We start from the raw sequence: 21249 nt of genomic DNA on the forward strand, positions 1-21249 counted from the left end.
TTTGGTTTTGTTGTGCTATTCTCCAAATGATTTAATTTTAACCAGCTCAGATAAATAATGTAGGGAAATGTAATTTAGCAGAAACTGGCAACTGTCCATTGAATTTAAATTCGTGTGTGGGGTGTTATTTACAGGTTCAGTGAATGCTACAATTATCTACACATGTAGATGCATTCATAAAGACAATTTAAGTTAGAGTTTACATTTGGAAGTATTGTCCTTACCTTGATACAAACAGAAAGGTCAGCTGTCCATCAAAAAGGAGTGTGCATTGTGTGATAATAGATTATGTTTTACCCTTTAACAAATGTGTTTGCTCTATTTTTCACATAGCTACTTATGATGGCTGTGTTCTAATTACAGATATTCTATGCACTATTGTTAAATGGAATAAGAGACATAGTCACAAGAAAATAATGAACGCATTTTTAGTACTTAAGGTCTTTTCTACAAAAAAAAATCCAGAACCTCTTGCTGTATTAAAGCTAAAGTGCCCTAGGTATCACAGAAACACAATAGCAGAGAACATTGTGTAGTTATATTCCCACTCAATGTCTCTATCTACTCTGAATGTCATAGCGCAGTCTGGTTCAAAATAATTCCAAGGATATAACTCAGTATGATGAAGAGGTTGTCATCTGATAAATCCTGATACAAACATACCAACTACTACTGTAATATTTAAAGCAATTCTATAGGGTTGTTTTTTTTTTAATACAAAACATACTATAATTACCTGCTGTGTGCAGTGGTTTTGCACAGAGCATCCTGCATCCTCCTCTACTCAGGCCCCCTGCAGGCCCTCCTGGCCCCTCCCTCCTGTTGGGTGACTGCACAGAAAGCAGCTTGCTGTGCGGGCACCCGCTGCTTGTGTGTCCATTCACACATGGAGCTGTGTCTTTGCCCCACCCTCTCTCTCTCCTCATTGGCTGAATGACTGTTATTGACAGTGGCAGATGCCAATGGCTCCCGCTTGCTGTCTCAGCCAAGGAGGAGGCAGAGACCCAGGACAGCCCAGGCTGTTGTTCACATCGCTGGATCATGATGAGGCTCGGATAAGTATTGTGGGGGCTGGGGGCACTGCTGCACACAGAAGGTTTTTTACCTTCATGCATAGAATACATGAAGGTAAAAAAACTTTAGCCTTTACAACCACTGCTGACCTGACCCTGCTTTTAAAATGTAGAGAAGAAAGATACTGTTGTGTTTTATTTTCATCATTGGGACTAAAAAAGATTTTTTTTTTCCCTTCTCTTTTTTTCTTCCAACTCAGGTAAAAATAAAAGACAAGAATATTGTTACTGACATCAATAAAAAGGGCAAGGTTGTGATTAATATGTGTATCTGTGTTGAGTATTAAAGTACGGTTGGCAGAAGTAAATATATATTCAGGTTGATTTACTAAAAGTGCAGAGACCGTACTCTCCAAAGACACGCTGGTAAGTTAATTGACTGCTGTCTAAATTGGCCCTAATATGTATGAATGTGAGTTAGGGACCTTAGATTGTAGGTTCCTCGAGGGCAGGGACCGATGTAAACGTAAAATATATACAGTATGTGTAAAGTGCTGTGTAAACTGATGGCGTTGTATAAGTACCTGTTATAAATAAAAAAATGAATGTTCAATAACTAGTGAATAAAGTGAAGCTTAGCAAATAAAACAAAGCTGTGAAACAATCATCCAATTATGTGCAATCAGAATTAATTTTTTTTTACTATTACTATTATACAGGATAATACTAATTAATTCCCCTACACATGATTAGTTCTCAAAAAGCAACAGAGCTGATCCTTATTTACTAAGTTAAAGTGGAACTTCACTCTATTGTTCAACTATTATTAATCCTTATGCTCATAGCTTTAGTAAATAGAAAGGACATTTTTTAAAGCTTACTAGTTTTATACTTTTTTATAAAAAATTTTCACTTACTTCCTGGATTCCAGACCTGGGCAAATGATGTCATACATCCCTGGAGTCTTCAAGAGAGGAGGAGGAGTGCTCTCAGCTAAGCACACCCACTTCCCTGCATGCCTGAGCAAAGGGCAGATGGATTCCAGGAAGTAAATGCTACATGAATCATCTGCCCTTACTCAAGATGGTCATGGTCAGAAATGCTAGGGGGTATTTTTCAAAGCGATTTCTCACTTTGCAGCTAAATAAAGCATTGAGACATAGAAGGATGAGTTTGCTCTGAATGTTAAAAATGAATTAAAGAGCGTTTTTGGTTTGTGGTGCTCATAGGTAAGGTAGTTCCACTTTAAAGAAAAGTGTACTTTTAAACAAAATATACTTATCCTTTATCTACAGGCTCCTTTTCCAAAATGAAAAGACCTTCTCCCTCTGCAGATCAATACTTGCCTTAATGCCACATCAGTATCTTTAGCAAACATTTATCTTCCAAGTCTTCTAGCAACAATAATCTTAGCAACAGCTGCTGCTATGCACTAAATTTTCACAGACTTGCATACACCGGTCAACTGTTTTGATATGGATCTGTGGAAGGGGAGGTAGCTTCATTTTAGCCATGGAGCTTCAGGGATAAATTTGTTTTGTACACCTATATTTTTGGTGAATATTTGATTACTAATGTCCCTACTTGATTTGACACCTAATTAAAAAGAAAACAAAAATTATTTAACAAAAATGATAACATTCTATTTTTTAAATTTTTCTAAAAGGAGCATTATTTAGTATTACAATACTTTTTGCTTGTGTACATGTCCTGCAATATGAGAGTATGTTTAAACTGTTGATCGTGTTCCTTCACATATAATACAACTTCCCAACTGTGTACTGTGACAATTTACTTCAAAGGACTGACCACTATTCCCATATCACAACTCACATGAGTTATTAATAGTGACCAATCAGTAACCTGGTTTAGAACCTCTAAACTGGTTACACCCCTTGTAGGATTGTTAGGTGTAGTGATCAAGTGGGGTGCTTTAAAGTAGTCACTGTACAGATATTAGGTATGCTATGTGCTCTCTTTTTCTAGGGTCCCAAAAGCACTCAATAGGACCAGGCTTGAAGCTGAAAGGTAAAATAACTTAATGCTTATACAGTACATTGTCTTATAAATATTGTTTTGTGTGTGATATACAGTATATACAGTGGGGATCGAAAGTTTGGGCACCCCAGCTAAAAATTTGTATTAATGTGCATAAAGAAGCCAAGGAAAGATGGAAAAATCTCCAAAAGGCATCAAATTACAGATTAGACATTCTTATAATATGTCAACAAAAGTTAGATTTTATTTCCATCGTTTACACTTTCAAAATAACAGAAAACAAAAAAATGGCATCTGCAAAAGTTTGGGCACCCTGCAGAATTTATAGCATGCACTGCCCCCTTTGCAAAGCTGAGACCTGCCAGTGTCATGGATTGTTCTCAATCATCGTTTGGGAAGACCAGGTGATGTCAATCTCAAAGGTGTTAAATGGCCAGACTCATCTGACCTTGCCCCAACAATCAGCACCATGGGTTCTTCTAAGCCAGTGTTTCTCAACTCCAGTCCTCATGGACCCCCAACAGGTCATGTTTTCAGGATTTCCATTATTTTGCACAGGTGATTTGATCAGTTTCACTGCCTTAGTAATTACCACAGCTGTTTCATCTGAGGGAAATCCTGAAAACATGACCTGTTGGGGGTCCATGAGGACTGGAGTTGAGAAACACTGTTCTAAGCAGTTGTCTAGAAAACTGAAACTGAAAATAGTTGACGCTCACAAAGCTGGAGAAGGCTATAAGAAGATAGCAAAGCGTTTTCAGATGTCAATATCCTCTGTTCGGAATGTAATTAAGAAATGGCAGTCATCAGGAACAGTGGAAGTTAAAGCAAGTTCTGGAAGACCAAGAAAAATATCAGACAGAAAAGCTCGCAGGATTGTGAGAAAAACAATTCAAAACCCACGTTTGACTGCATGATCCCTCCAGAAAGATCTGGCAGACACTGGAGTTGTGGTACACTATTCCAATATAAAGAGATACTTGTACAAATATGGTCTTCATGGAAGAGTCATCAGAAGAAAACCTCTTCTATGTCCTCACCACAAAAATCATCGTTTGAACTTTGCAAATGAACATATAGACAAGCCTGATGCATTTTGGAAACAAGTTCTGTGGACCGATGAGGTTAAAATTGAACTTTTTGGCCGGAATGAGCAAAGGTACGTTTGGAGAAGAAGGGGCACAGAATTTAATGAAAAGAACCTCTGTCCAACTGTTAAGCATGGGGTTGGATCAATCATGCTTTGGGGTTGTGTTGCAGCCAGTGGCACAGGGAACATCTCACGAGTAGAAGGAAAAATGGATTCAATAAAATTTCCGCAAATTTTGGATGGTAACTTGATGCCATCTGTGAAAAAGCTGAAGTTAAAGAGAGGATGGCTTCTACAAATGGATAATGATCCTAAACACACCTCGAAATCCATGGGGGATTACATCAAGAGGCGTAAACTGAAGGTTTTGCCATGGCCTTCACAATCTCCTGACCTCAACATCATTGAAAATCTATGGATAGACCTTAAAAGAGCAGTGCGTGACAGACAGCCCAGAAATCTCAAAGAACTGGAAGACTTTTGTAAGGAAGAATGGGCAAAGATACCTCAAACAAGAATTGAAAGACTCTTGTCTGGCTACAAAAAGCGTTTACAAGCTGTGATACTTGCCAAAGGGGGCAGTACAAGATATTAACTCTGCAGGGTGCCCAAACTTTTGCAGACGCCATTTTTTGATTTTCTGTTATTTTGAAAGTGTAAATGATGAAAATAAAATCTAACTTTTGTTGACATATTATAAGAATGTCTAATCTGTAATTTGATGCCTTTTGGAGATTTTTCCATCTTTCCTTGGCTTCTTTATGTACATTAATACAAATTTTTAGCTGGGGTGCCCAAACTTTCGATCCCCACTGTATATATAAATATCATGTAACTCTACCAACAAAGGTATATTGCTGACTGAGCTACTTCTTTTCTCTGAGAATCCCAAGATCTAGGCATGTTTAGGTAAATACTCTTATAGCAATTGAAATGTAATTACATATCCACTTAAAGTGAAGGTCCAGTAGGAATAAAAAAAAATAAAAGTCAGCAGCTACAAAAACCATAGCTGCTGACTTTTTAAAAATGGACACTCACATGTCCTTCGATCCTGCGGTGTCCTGCCTCCTCGGCGCCAGCATCTTCAGTGTGGGCATCCGGCTGTGACAGCTTGTGGCTTCACAGCCAGGTGCCTACTGCACATGCATGAGTAGCGCTACACTTTGTGAATGGTCCCGTAGTCTTCTGAGACCTGTCATGTGTCCCAAAACACTGAGGACAGAGGGGGGAGGACAACTTCCACTTCCGATTGCCTAGGCGATCACAGTGGAAGTGGTAGCAGGTACATGTCAAATTTGGGTACCCCCTCCTCCCCACTCCCCAAAGATACCAATCCTTAACAGGGAACGGGGAACAAAGCCTTAAGCGGAACTTCCCCTTTTGGGTGGTGCTCCGCTTTAACATTTGAAAATAGTGGACATAAATGCATAATGATCAGTTGTTGTGTCTCAATCACATAAAAATGTTTTATATATATATGAATATACATACTGTATATTATATATATAATATATATATACTGTATGTATATATACACACATTATATACCTTTACCTGCACATGATCTTTGATGGCATCCCAGTCTTAGTCCATAAGATTCAATAGTGAGTTGGCCCCCTCTTTGCAGCTATAACAGTTTCAACTAATCTGGGAAGGCTGTCCACAAGGTTTAGGAGTGTGTCTATGGGAATGTTTGACCATTCTTCCAGCAGAGCAATTGTGAGATCAATGATGTCGGACTAGAAGGCCTGGGTCGCAGTCTCCGCTCTAATTCATCCCAAAGGTGTTCTATCAGGTTGAGGTCAGGACTCTGTGCCAGTCAAGTTCCTCCACCCCAAACTTGCTCATCCATGTCTTTATGGATCTTGTTTTGTGCACTGGTACACAGACATGTTGGAACAGGAAGGGGCCATCCCCAAACTGTTCCCACAAAGTTGGAGCATGAAATTGTCCAAAATATCTTGGTATGCTGACATCTTATGAGTTCCGTTCACTGGAACTAAGGAGCCAAGCCCAACCCCTGAAAAACAACTCTACACCATAATCCCCCCTTGACCAAACTTTACACTTGGCACAATGCAGTCAGGCAAGTACCCTTCTCCTGGCAACTCCCAAAGCCAGACACATCCATTGGATTGCCAGACAGAGAAGCGTGATTCATCACTCCAGAGAACACATCTCCACGGCTCTAAAGTCCAGTGGCGGTGTGCTTTACACCACTGCATCTGACGCTTTGCATTGCACTTGGTGATGTAAGTTTTGTAGCAGCTGTCGGCCATGGAAACCCATTCATGAAGTTCTCTATGCACTGTTGTTGTGCTAAACTGAAGGCCACATGAAGTTTGGAGGTCTTTAGCTATTGACTCAGTGGAGGATGCACCAATGTTGCGTGAAACGGCTTTGGGTTATTGGCGTTATAGCTGGAGGTTGTGCCACCATTCCTAGTGTCCGGTGGCCCCTTATGTAAGTGAACTACTACACTATGAGAAGTTTTTTTTTAAGCATTAGAGTGTATATACTGACATCTGGTGGAACGCGATGTGAGGAGGATAATTGATTTTCTGATGTATTGGAGGATTGAATCTTGGGAGTTAATTATACAAGCGTATATTGTTCTATTTTTAGACAGCAACATCTTTTGGTGAGTTTTCATTTTAGTCATTGGTGAAGGTGACACTCTTGAATGTCCTGGATCACTGGGTGAAGACTTCTTACAGAGGACAGTGGGACTATATACGTGGTTCATTATACTATCTTCTTCAGAGAGTCTATAATATTCATCAAAGCACCATTGGAGGTTTTCTACGTTTATGTTATTTTACAATGCTGCACATTATTGAATTCACATTTATATATGTGGATACACTATATTTTTCAACTGTTTTAGCGCTGCAATTTCTGTTTATACCCGTAAAGTAATGTTTAACATACGGTAACAGGAGTATTGGAGACAGTAAACTAACTAGCTATTTACCAGTTTCTGACAATTAAGAGGCTAAATTGATCATTTCCTAACACTCAATATTAGTTTTTTTTTTCAATCTAGTCATGACCATATTTGGTCAATGAGGGCGCCTGGGATCTCTGGCTGCTTGTTTACATTTCAGCAGCTGGGAAATAAGGCAGGTGAACCTTCCAATTTGAGCCAGTTTCTTAAGTGGTTCAGCAACCCCAACCTAAATCTGATCTCAAGTGACCATTGTCACTGGAAAGAAAAGTGTGGGAGAATGCAAAATTTGAGTTGTCACCAAAACAAGAAGAGAAGGAATCATATTTTCCACACTTTGGAAAGTTCTCCTCTCAATTCAGGTTTTGTGTACAGATTTGTAAATGAGGAATGAGAGTTCCATGCAAAAAAATTGGGCACTTAAATTAAATTGTAGTCCCCTGAAAGAGTGCATTTGTGTCCTGTGTGTTTATACAGAATGGATCAATGACATTTTTTTACACTATTACAGTGCTCTAGACATGGAGATCCTCAGACCCTTAAAATGATTCCCAGCAGGAACCCTTACTCCTCTACCTAGGGAGAGGTGAGCCTTCTCGTAATTCCAGGATAGGGATTAATATTCAACTATAAGGGATTATTGAGTGTAGAAATAAAATACAACATTGTAACTTTTCTTACTCAAGGTTTTATACTCTTTGGAATTCCTGTTTGTATACATATAAACTTATTCATTTTTGTTTTGATTGCTTTTCTTCTACTTAATTTTTTTGGTTATTTATTAATTTAGATGTGTTTCCTTAAAAAATAATAATAAAGCCCACAATACATTATTACATTCTGTAATTCCCACTAGTATACATACAGTATGTACATATTCATTTTTGTTTTAATTGATTTTTACAATTTTTTTGGGAAGATGTATTCATTCTGATGTGTTTACCTAAAAATAATAATATAGCCACCAATACACTATTAAACTATGCATTGTTCAAACCTACAATATAACTTTATAGGTAGGAGGATACTTTAAGAATGTGGTAAGTGCTTTTGCAGCTTGATGAATGAGACCTATTGTGTATCTACAGATGATAACAATCCTTCTTCATCTCTACTTTACATAAATGCCACAAGCATAGCCTGGTCATGTCAAGTAATTCCACTGGCATTAATTTGAAGTATTTGATGATCATATTAAAAAAACAAACACAACACTCTGGGTAGCCAGCAGAAGCTTTTATGGAGACAGTAAATATGTCCTTAAAATAACAGCAAACTATAAGGCTAAAAGTTCTTGGAACCCATTTTTTCTGATTTTTTTTTTTACAAAAGTGCTCATGTATTGAGCTGTAAGATAGTTTTTGAATGGATGCAAGGATTACTGCACTTTATCACTTATACCAGAAGGCCAAATATATTTTACTTTACATAATGTGTTCCTGCATAAAGATGCTGATCCTCAATATTGGTGCATAATATAATGTACTTTTTAAGGAATGATAGTAGTCGCCATGAAATGTGTCTTTTAAAGGATCCCAGTCATTGTTGCTTTTCATAGTTAATTATTCAATAACTATGATCCATTTTATGTTTTTGTTCATAAATCAATAATGCCTGAAAGTATATAATTAAAAGTTGTATTACAAAAAAAATACAATAAAAATTGAATAATGAATTCTATTTACCAAAAAATCAGACTAAAGCTTATATTCGGTTATTGCTCATTATTATGCCCCTCTTAAGATAATGCTTTTTGATAGGATTACAATTTTTAATTAAATGATAGAACAAATGTTATGGATATTGCTTGTACTCCTCTTAAGCTGCACAGATAGCACAACAATTCTGGTAGAGCACTCCATCTCCCACGTTTCATTAGACTGTAATTTGTAAGTAACATTGTTTAATGTCTTTTTATAATGAAAAATAATGAAGCAGAGAAAGCAAATGAGCCCTGCTTTGTCAGTGCCATAGTTGCAACACAAAGTGAATATATTTTTTTATTTATAGAAATAATCAAGTACATATGAGTGTATGCATCACATTCGTTGAATAAATTACCAAATGCATAAATATAAATAAACTTACCATGGTCGTCTTCTAACATCATAAAGGTCAATTTTATTTGGTGTTCTGCTCTTATCTACCCATGGAGAAGCTAGACAAAACAAAAAATTACTTTTATTGTATTTTTGTGTATGATAATGACTACTGTGTTTATGGGTGAATAAAACATAGCATTATCCCTGATTGTCTACCATAAAAATGACTGAAAACTTCAGCATTGCATTCTTTTGGTGACAGGACTGTTATTTATTTTTTACTTCTAGTAATGATATGGGATGTATAAAGTATAGCCAGTAAACATATATTTTGAATCATAATTGCAACATTTGCCTTAGAGTCATTTTTAATATGACTTTTACACACTTGCTTTTATATAATTTTTATTGCATTAAGTATAGTTTTATAGATTAGCCATTAGAGCTCTACTACCCAGCCTTTCCTTTGATACTTGTTGTATGGCTCTCAGGCCACAGCAGCGACTAGTCAGTGTTTCCACTTTCTAGATTCTTATGCAGGCATGATCTGTGCATGACCTGCCACAGAACTAGGAGTGTTTCTGCCTCTGTGACCTGTGAAGGGAAAGCCTGGGAACACTTCCCTTAACTGTGTTGGGTTCCATGTAATGAATAGCTCCAAGAATGTAGTTTGCTGTAAAACAAGTGCACTATACAAATGGACACATGGTACTACAATATCTGCATGGCCAAAACTGCTGCCTTGTAGTTTTTTTACACTTTTGTTTTCACATTCACCTTTGTTGTGCTTTCCATTTTTTTTTACTTTTTGGAATTTTTTTTCTCTTATCTTTTTGATTCTTGTGCATAAAGTATATATGTGGACAATTGATTTGAAAAGGTCTTGTAATGCTTGTGACTTCCTCTAGCTTTTCTTCAGTCTCCAAGGACACCTGTTGAATGAAAAAAATGTGACCATGCCCTGTAGCATATCTGCAGCCTCAGATAATGTATTATGTGAGGCTGCAGTATTATCTGAGGCTGCAGCAGTATTACTACAGCCTCTGATCATCTCTGGTAATGTGTTCTCAATCTTTTCAGTTTTCTGTAATATTAAACATGTTGAATATTATGTGCATCCCTTCATCAATGTCAGAATGTGGGTAAACTAATTTTAAAAGGGTTTGCAACTCTGAACATTTCCTGCAGCTTTTTTTCAGTCTCCAAGAACACCCATTGCATGCCAATAATCTGTGACCAAGAACTGCAGCACATTTTCAGCCACAGATAATATCCAGCACTCAAATGAGAAAATGCTTAATTTGCAATCACGCAGCCTCCCTTTAGAGCAACTGTGAAAGTGCAACTTCAGCAAAATCCAGAGTGCAGGGTTTTCAATAAATTATTCACTGTCAGATGAAACAGTAAAGCAAAACCACTGTGTGTAAAAGAAAAGCACAACATGAATGAGCAAATGTGGCTGCCCCTATCTGCTTGTCTATCATCAGTGTACCCAAAATGCAAGGTGCATTTGAAATCTCTGTGTACAACAAATATCACTCCTATAGGTCATAAACGGTTTTGAATTTAATGCCTTTATTGTCCTGTAAAAATAAACTTTACAATGATAATATTAAATTCTACACAGGCCAACCCTTGCTCAGTTTGTTCAAATGGCAGGGCTTCACCACAAGACCACTTGTAGGTGAAAGATATGCACTTGGGCATCAAGAAATATAAGACAAATTAGGCTCTGAAACATTACAGCTGATCTCCAGATTTTAGTGACTTTAAAAGAGTTAATTTGTGACAAGCTGGTCCAAATGAACTGTAAATTTCACTACTATTTGTTTCTACTGTGTGTACTGTAAAAGATGTATGCAGCCCCAGCTGCATATAGTACAAAGTGTTGTGCCCTGACAGTGAGGCAGGAACTTCCCATCTTACTCCCGGAACAAAATCAAGCCAGACTGAGTGCTGCCAAGCCATTCACAGGGAGCTTTGTATTCTATGAATTAATATGTTTCCTCTGAATGGCTGAGGTGGAGATTTTGACATCATCCATCCTCTCTGCCTCAGGCAGCTGAGGTAATACAGCTTATACATGATGGACATATCTAGTAGTGAAGATAATTTGTCTTGTCCAGCCTGGTAAAAATTAACTAATAACTAATAAATGCTGGAGATCAGCTGTAATAAAATTTTTTGGTAATTTTTTTTAAAAAAATTTAAATATTTGTGCACAGCAGATTTAAGATTCTTCATTGATCACATGTATTATAGCAATAATCATAAAGCACATTCTATATTATTTCTCTAAATGTTTACTTTTGTAGGTTATTTTTGATGTGCTGTGCTTGTGACCTGAAATAGTACCAACTACCTCCATAATTTGTGACTGTTACCAAGGAAGCACTAGCAGTTTAACTTGTGAACCTGTTAAGTGTGAAGGCTTAACTGTTATAAGGCACCTCTGACCATCAATGTAAGTAACACCAAAGCTTTCTAAATCCTAACCTCCTTACAGGAGCCATATAAAAGGACACAGATTTTATAGGTCTTCTTGGAGCATGAGACATTTAATTCTTGCAATGTTCTGTAGGTAGAAGTTCAATGATCTGATCAGAACATATATCTGAGTTAATCCCCCATAAGTTATTGCATCAAGCTTGTGAAAAAGATCTGAGTTATACGTAAAGCTTTGTGTCTCATAGACACAAATGAATTGAATGTGACTCTTCCTATTTTCTCATATCCACTGACTTTCAGTTTTGTCTGCTCAATTTTAGGCAACAGGAATTCATCCATTCTTGTAGAATATTTACTCAGGAAATTATGGTTGGTGATACATATTTAACACTGGTTTAAATGATACATACAGCTAAGTAGTATCTGCATAGCATTGATAAAACAGTTTTGGCCATGAAATAGGTTGTCCAGTGAGGACATGTATACTGCAGACAACATTGGGGACAGGACCTGGGTTAAGATATACTTTATTGGTACTGATGTGAAAGAAAATGAAACCAGGGGTACTCCCTGTAATGTTCTAGTCAGGAAGGATCTGAACGACTGTCATGAATACTGTAAAGGTTTTCTAACCTATTTATTAAGATTTTGCGATTAACCAAATTGAATGTCATTTTAAAGATTTTAAAATTAATGAAGAGAATTGGTTTAGGACAGAACATCCCATGTCCTTTTTCATAAGTTGCTGATTAAACAACTGTGCAGGAAATATCACAGAATGCTGGGAGCATTTAAATATATTATGGGTTGCAGGAACAAATCAGGCATTCAGTTCTTTAGGCCTTGGTCTGAGCTACATGTAGTGCATTTAAAGAATTTGAAAAATGTCTATGATTTCTGCTCAGTGCAATGAACAAATAAATAATCCATAGTGGCCTTAGATTTTTTTAATAATACATATCTTATTTCATTGTGTGGCTTATATGAAAATGAACTAAATAACCTGTATAAATATTTGAAAATTCAATATGTTTGTTCTCTGTGCGTTCAAGGATGAAATCCTAGTTTGTGCAGCTTTCAAAAAACACTTTACATAGTTCTATTCATTAAAATGTGAAAATAGAGATGATGCATCGATTTGTCATCAATACAACCAAGGTAAAACTGAATGCATTGAGTTCAAGTTACTATAACAATCCAAGAAATTTCTTGGTGCTCTAAAATATATATTATAACCCCTAAAATCTGAGGGTAATGAAAACCTTCATGTCCAGGTCAGTTTTGGTATGCCTTACTTGACAATAACTTACAAAAAAAGGCACTTTGGCTATTTAAGTGTTCTTGCATGGCAAGACCACTTACTGTTATCTCACATATATATTCTTATTAAGTGTTCTTGCATGGCAAGAACACTTATTGTTATCTCACATATATGTTATTATTATTATAGCCAAATTTACCACCCTATCTCCTCCCACAGTTCCTGATTGGTGTGCTATTACTTTGTGGAACATTTCGCCGAATGGTTCACGAAATATCGCTGTTTTTGTGGTGAAATTGGTCCCATAGGAATGAATGGCGCAATGTTCAAAACTAGAGTGGGAGCTGACAAAAGCTAGAGTGTGAGATGAAAAATCAGGACATGATTTCTAAACTGCCATCACTCTCTCATTTTCAATCCCACCTACACAAATCTTATATCAAAACTTTCAGCTATCCCTGCTGCCACTAAAAATGTCCATGGCTAAGCCATAGTCCTGATAGTTTTCACAATATGACCATTTGTTTGCAACTCACGCCGCCCATTGACATTCATTGAAACTCCACTCTAGACACCTGAAATTTGAAGGGCAATTTCTAAACTGCGACTGTGCCTTCGTTTTTAATATTTCAGAGACATACTATGCATCAAAATGTAGGTCTGGGTCTTGTGATTCTCACAATATGTGTAGGATTTATAATTTTAAAACTACAACCGTTTGAAGATGGCAACTGCCAGTGAAGTGAGCAAGCTGGAGAAGTTTGTTTTTAACTGCTCCTCTGCCCTTGCTGTAGAGTGAGTTGCCATAGGAACCCAGGTGTGTGAGTAGGCAGAAGAGTGACAAAAGCTAGAGTGTGAGTTGTAGACTACTGGTGGAGGAAAGAACACTTCACACAATTTCCCCAGAAATTGTAGATTTTCTAGTTTATAAATATAATTAGCATCTGGGCAAATGCACATGGTTACAGAAAAAAAGGTCCTTTTTATTCTTTATGGAATCCTTAACCAAATTTTCCACTGGTGTAAGCAATGTTGGAAATTTTGGATGTTGAAATGCATTCCTTTTTCTCATACCAAGCCTCAAGTGCAACAATGACTGTAGCTCATGGAAGATTAAAATATCCTACAAATATTCCTCAATCTACAAATGAAGACACTCCGGATTGTTTACATATTATAGCCATTATATTAGAGTTTATGCATTAGAGCCATGTAATTGTTTGTTTATATCTCAATTTACATTGAACTTTATGTGTTAAAATAAAAAGCAATATGCATTATTATTTATCCAGTTATTTGTTTTCATTTATATTGCATTAGCATTTTAAAATTGCACTTACATTTTATGCCCATGTGATAACTCCATGCAACATTTTTCATTAAAGTATCACTTAAAATGTTATAGCTTCTGGATTACTAATTCCAGGGTCCAAGCATGGGTAATGGAAAAGAGTGTCTGTAATCTATAGATATAAAAAGGCAGAACAGTACCCTTACAAAATACCAGAGGCTGGTGGTAATCAGGGAAGGTGGTAGGTTCTTAGTGTTATCCAGAGACAATCCAAGATCACATCAGGCAGGAAGCACAGCATTATCCAGAAACAATCTGAGATCAAAGGCAGGCAGCAATAAGAAATCATAGTGTGTATTCTAGACAGGGGGACAGTAAAAGATGAACCTAATGACTAGGCAAGGCAAGCAGGAAAAGCAAGGCATGGCTGGGTAGGGAAGCAGACAGATCACAAGAACAGAGCCCTGGGCTTGTGATCCCCAAATAGAGCACTGCAGGGCCATTTCAGAGAAGGCACCATCATTCAGTCAAGGCCTGTAACCTGGCAATTGAAATGCCACCTGAGAAAAAGAAGGGCCCCCTCCTCTCAATAGAGGTAAAGGAAGCATCATTTTGGTTCCCCAGTAATCGAGATGCAGCTGGGGCTCAGCGGTGAAGAGTGGAGTAGGAACTTGAGCCTTTCTCATAACATTAACCCCCCCCAACCTTTCCAAGGAGGAGACTCAGAACCCTTTGGGTAGGAACTGAGGAATGTTCATCAGAACCAAAGCCCTTCCAATGGATGAGATACTGGATTGAAGTCCAAAGACATGCTGGTAGGTTAATTGGATCCTATCTAAATTGGCCATATTATGTGTATGTATGAATGTAAGTTAGGGACTTTAGATTTTGGTTTAGGGACTGATGTGAATGTACAATATGTATGTATGACATATATTGCTGTGTGAATTAACAGCAATATATAAGTACCTGTAATAAATAAATAAGTATTGATTCTTTTGGAGTCCAAGATGCAGGCCACCCTATATTGCTCTTACCATTGACAGCTAGTGGCAAATGAATAATGCATAAACTGCAAATAATTGTACTCAAATAAGTTATAAATGCATAAACATAAATTACAAATAATTCTGTTCTAGTAAAACAATGAGTTTATACAATATATATAAAGCTCTATATACAATGTTGTGTTTTGATTTTTTTAACCCTTTGTTGCATGTCATACCAAGAAAACTTGTGTAATGTATGTAGAGTGATGCTGTTCTGATCATGCTATTTTTGACCTCTTGTTGTTTGAGAGGTCTAAAAGAGAGAGTAAGCATCCAAATTTGCACATTTGGTGAAAGTGAAGGATAACAAGGTGGCAGTTGTAGTCAAGAAGAGACTGGGATACACATACAATTTCGACTGATGCACAATTTTAATTGATGAACATTGTGACACTTTTTTTGTATGATATACTGTATATAATACACAAATTTGTTGATAAATGTCTGTATCATACTGGGTGAAACTGGAATGACTTATGGATTTGGAGCGGGTTTATTGATGATATCTTGATAGTATGGGCAGGGCACATAAAATGCCCAATGGGATTTTTTTTCCTTTCATAAATAATAACCAATATGGGATATAATTTTCTAAAAACGTTGATAAAAAATCCATTAATTTCTTGGATTTTAATGTATTTGTGAATGGGGAACAGTGTACACTAAAACTAATTTTAAGATAACAGATCACAATGGATACATTCCTGTATCTAGTTGCCATCACTTAAGGTGGATAGGGAGTGTCCCAAAGGTGCAATTCACTAGGATTCAGAGGAATTTCTCTTGTCTAGAAGATTACGTGGCTCAGCCTGAGATTATTATGATATTTTACAATTAATACAATTATTTGAGGTTCATTAATAAAGGTTATGATCAGGACATGTTAGGGAAAGTGAGATATGATGTGAGTAAAGACTATTTAGGGAGTGATAGTAGAGCACAAGAAAGTAGAAAGAAGCAAGAGAAAAATGTGGAGTGTTTGATGATATTTGACTTTAATTGTCAATATAAGGAGAAGAAGAGGATTGTGAGTAGAGATGAGCGAAGTATTCAAAAATTCGATTCGAATGATTCAGCGAATTCGTGAAAAAATTTCGATTCGATGCGAATATATTCGCTGCGAATTTAACTTCTAAAAGGGTGTTTCTAGGCTTCAGAGAGCCTTTATATTAGTGCAGAACACTGTACCTTTAATTTAAATGCCCTTGGAGTCTGCTGGGGAAGAGAAATAATACTGTCAGTCAGTATGACACGCAGATGAGTGCCGTCGATCTTAGAATCACCGCACACTTCACTCATTTGGGCAGTCACGGGGCCAAAACCAGAGTGTGGAGCCACAGTGTGGCGGTGGAGGCAGCAGCAATGGGAGGCCATACAGCACCCTATGACAAAATGGAACCCACCAGCAGTGTGAGGAGACCTGAAAGTGGCACATGGCAGAGTGTGGCGATGGAGACAGCAGCAATGGGAGGCCGTACAGGGACCCATGACACACTCTGGACCTGGCAGCAGCATGAGGAGGCGGTACAGGGGCCCATGACAGATTACGGGCCTGGCAGCAGCATGAGGAGTCGGTACGGGGGACCATGGCAGATTACGGGCCTGGCAGCAGCAATGGGAGGCCGTACAGGGACCCATGACACACTCTGGACCTGGCAGCAGCATGAGGAGGCGGTACAGGGGCCCATGACAGATTACGAGCCTGGCAGCAGCAACTTGGACAGGAGGACGTTCAGCTTCTGCACCGTCAGGTGCGTGCTCGGAAACGGATTCCAAGAAAGACTGCTGACGGAATCCGTGAAGAGGAGTAGCAGGAGAAGGAGCATCTGAACGAGCGGAATATGCCAACAAGCGACAACAGGGGCCCATGACAGATTACGGGCCTGGCAGCAGCATGAGGAGTCGGTACGGGGGCCCATGGCAGATTACGGGCCTGGCAGCAGCAATGGGAGGCCCGTAATCTGCCAGCACCCTATGACAAAAAATGGAACACACCAGCAGTGTGTGAGGAGACCTGAAAGTGGCACATGGCAGAGTGTGGCGATGGAGACAGCAGCAATGGGAGGCCGTACAGGGACCCATGAGAGACTCTGGACCTGGCAACAGCATGAGGAGGCGGTACAGGGGCCCATGGCAGATTAGGGGCCTGGCAGCAGCTATGGGAGGCCCGTAATCTGCCAGCACCCTATGACAAAAAATTGAACACACCAGCAGTGTGAGGAGACCTGAAAGTGGCACATGGCATGAGACACTGTGGACCTGGCAGCAGCATGAGGAGGCGGTACAGGGGCCCATGGCAGATTACGGGCCTGGCAGCAGCAATGGGAGGCCCGTAATCTGCCAGCACCCTATGACAAAAAATGGAACACACCAGCAGTGTGAGGAGACCTGAAAGTGGCACATGGCAGAGTGTGGCGATGGAGACAGCAGCAATGGGAGGCCGTACAGGGACCCATGAGAGACTGTGGACCTGGCAGCAGCATGAGGAGGCGGTACAGGGGCCCATGGCAGATTAGGGGCCTGGCAGCAGCTATGGGAGGCCCGTAATCTGCCAGCACCCTATGTCAAAAAATTGAACACACCAGCAGTGTGTGAGGAAACCTGAAAGTGGCACATGGCAGAGTGTGGCGATGGAGACAGCAGCAATGGGAGGCCGTACAGGGACCCATGAGAGACTCTGGACCTGGCAGCAGCATGAGGAGGCGGTACAGGGGCCCATGGCAGATTAGGGGCCTGGCAGCAGCTATGGGAGGCCCGTAATCTGCCAGCACCCTATGACAAAAAAATTGAACACACCAGCAGTGTGAGGAGACCTGAAAGTGGCACATGGCAGGGGCATGATTCATGGCGGATTTAGTCAGTTGTGTCAGGAACTGGTGGTTTGAAATCCAGACTAATCCACGCCTGATTCATTTTCACAAACGTGAGTCTCTCCACACTTTGGGTGGACAGTCGTGTCCTCCGCGGAGTTACAATACCTCCTGCCGCACTAAACACGCGCTCCGATGCCACGCTACTGGCCGGGCATGACAGCCTTTCAAGGGCAAATTCAGCTAGTTGGGGACAAAGTTTCGTTGCCCAGTAGTCAAGGGGATTGTCTACCTCGGTTGGCAGGGTGCTGTCCAAGTAGGCCCAAGCCTGTTGTTTGAGGTCCTGCTCCAGGTCCACCTGATGCTGCTGCTGCTGCGGCTGGTTAGTAGTTTCCTCACTGCGCTGGTGAAGAAAGCTACTCATCATCAACTGCAGACTGAGGCAGCCGCTGCTGGTGGAGCTGCCACTGCTCCTACCACCCCACCCCTCCCCTGCTGCCATGGCAGCGGAACGCGAGCGCACAGGGCCCACAGTGTCTGAGGATGGACGTTGGCGCACAAAGGCAGAGACCAACTGACTACATAGGTGGTTTTTATAGTACGTTATTTTGGCCTCCCTCTCAGCAGGTGTGAAAAAGGCCACCATTTTTGAACGGTAGCGAGGGTCCAACAAGGTGGACAGCCAAAAGTCATCCCTCTGTCTGATGGTTATTATTCGGCTGTCGCTACGCAAGCAACCGAGCATGCTATGGGCCATTTGTGCCAAGGAATGCGAGGGACTCCCTGCCTCCATCTCCACAGCATACTGCCACGGTGCGTCTGGGTCCTCTGTCTCCTCCTCCTCCTCCTCTACCAGATGCTCCTGCTCCTCCACTCCTGTCCGCTGAGTGGAAAAACCACCCATTTCACTCAATAATTCCTGAGCACCAATGTCCTCCTCTACCTCCTCCTCTTCTTCCTGTCCTGCCCCCACAGGGGTCATGTGGCGTTGAGATCTGTGCGCCACGTCTACCGCACCCTGACCAGCCATTGTTAACAGCATTTGTTCCAGGACGTGCAACAGAGGAATGACGTCGTTCATCCCATAGTCCTGCCGACTCACGAATAGCGTGGCCTCCTCAAAGGGCCTGAGCAAGCGGCAGGTGTCACGCATGAGCTGCCAATGGCTGACATCTAAGTTACACAGGGGAGTACCTTTATCCGCTTGTAACATCAGGAAATCGGTGATGGCCTTTCGCTGTTCGTAAAGGCGGTCTACCATGTGTAGGGTTGAATTCCACCTTGTTGCAACGTCGCAGATCAGGCGATGCTGTGGAATTCCGTTCTGCCGCTGCAGCTCAAGGAGGGTGTGCTTTGCGGTGTAGGAATGGCTGAAATGCATGCAAAGTTTACGTGACATTTTAAGGATGTCTTGCAGTGGGATGGTGGATTTTAGGAACCGCTTGACAACCAGATTGAACACGTGAGCCATGCATGGCGCATGGCACAACCTTCCTTGACGCAGAGCAGACACCATGTTCTTTCCGTTGTCGGTCAACATGGTTCCGATTTTGAGTTTGCGCGGAGACAGCCATCTGTCGATTTCTCTGTTCATTACACTGAGAAGTTCCTCCCCTGTGTGACTACGTTCGCCTGGACCTGGCAGCAGCATGAGGAGGCGGTACAGGGGCCCATGGCAGATTACGGGCCTGGCAGCAGCTATGGGAGGCCCGTAATCTGCCAGCACCCTATGACAAAAAAATGGAACACACCAGCAGTGTGTGAGGAGACCTGAAAGTGGCACATGGCAGAGTGTGGCGATGGAGACAGCAGCAATGGGAGGCCGTACAGGGACCCATGAGAGACTCTGGACCTGGCAGCAGCATGAGGAGGCGGTACAGGGGCCCATGGCAGATTAGGGGCCTGGCAGCAGCTATGGGAGGCCCGTAATCTGCCAGCACCCTATGACAAAAAATTGAACACACCAGCAGTGTGAGGAGACCTGAAAGTGGCACATGGCATGAGACACTGTGGACCTGGCAGCAGCATGAGGAGGCGGTACAGGGGCCCATGGCAGATTAGGGGCCTGGCAGCAGCTATGGGAGGCCCGTAATCTGCCAGCACCCTATGACAAAAAATGGAACACACCAGCAGTGTGAGGAGACCTGAAAGTGGCACATGGCATGAGACACTGTGGACCTGGCAGCAGCATGAGGAGGCGGTACAGGGGCCCATGGCAGATTAGGGGCCTGGCAGCAGCTATAGGAGGCCCGTAATCTGCCAGCACCCTATGACAAAAAATGGAACACACCAGCAGTGTGAGGAGACCTGAAAGTGGCACATGGCAGAGTGTGGCGATGGAGACAGCAGCAATGGGAGGCCGTACAGGGACCCATGAGAGACTCTGGACCTGGCAGCAGCGACTAGTGCTGCCTCGACCCCTTCCTCTGCTGCCACGTCTGCTCGCTCCTAAAACATTGCCTCCTCTGCCACTCCTCTGCATGTTGTCTGACATACTCTTTAATTCAACGATTCTGTGTCCCTGAGTAACAATTCTGTGCCTGTCCCTGAGTAACAATTCTGTGTCCCTGAGTAACGTTTCTGTGGCCCTAAGTAACAGTTCTGTGGCCCTCAGTAACAATTCTGTGTCCCTCAGTAACAATTCTGTGTCTGTCCCTGAGCAACAATTCTGTGTCCCTCAGTAACAATTCTGTGTCCCTCAGTAACAATTCTGTGTCCCTGAGTAACAATTCTGTGTCCCTCAGTAACAATTCTGTATCCCTCTGTAACAATTCTGTGTCTGTCCCTGAGTAACAATTCTGTGTCTGTCGCTGAGTAACAATTCTGTGTCCCTCAGTAACAATTCTGTGTCCCTCAGTAACAATTCTGTGTCCCTCAGTAACAATTCTGTGTCTGTCCCTGAGTAACAACTCTGTGTCTGTCCCTGAGTAACAATTCTGTGGCCCTAAGTAACGTTTCTGTGGCCCTAAGTAACGTTTCTGTGGCCCTAAGTAACGTTTCTGTGTCCCTCAGTAACATTTCTGTATCCCTCAGTAACAATTCTGTGTCTGTCCCTGAGTAACAATTCTGTGTCCCTAAGTAACGTTTCTGTGGCCCTAAGTAACGGTTCTGTGGCCCTCAGTAACAATTCTGTGTCCCTCAGTAACAATTCTGTGTCTGTCCCTAAGTAACAATTCTGTGGCCCTAAGTAACGTTTCTGTGGCCCTAAGTAACGTTTCTGTGGCCCTAAGTAACGATTCTGTGGCCCTAAGTAACGATTCTGTGGCCCTAAGTAACGGTTCTGTGGCCCTAAGTAAC

At 40.9% G+C, this 21249-nt stretch overlaps 1 protein-coding gene across 5 annotated transcripts in view; it reads right to left on the bottom strand.

Annotated features, from left to right (window-relative positions):
- The window catches only part of CACNA2D1 (calcium voltage-gated channel auxiliary subunit alpha2delta 1), an 857854-nt gene that overhangs the window by 287028 nt on the left and 549577 nt on the right, over positions 1-21249 (bottom strand). For all 5 annotated transcript variants that reach the window (XM_089685880.1, XM_089685888.1, XM_089685869.1 and 2 more), the window contains one exon: positions 9140-9209. In XM_089685880.1, the coding sequence (XP_089542006.1) occupies positions 9140-9209 (70 nt within the window). The remainder of the gene's footprint in view (positions 1-9139; positions 9210-21249) is intronic.

Source organism: Staurois parvus, unplaced genomic scaffold (genome assembly GCF_062004578.1).
Source record: "Staurois parvus isolate SC_StPar_1 unplaced genomic scaffold, SC_StPar_1.0 ptg000019l, whole genome shotgun sequence".
Classification (NCBI taxonomy): Eukaryota; Metazoa; Chordata; class Amphibia; order Anura; family Ranidae; genus Staurois; species Staurois parvus.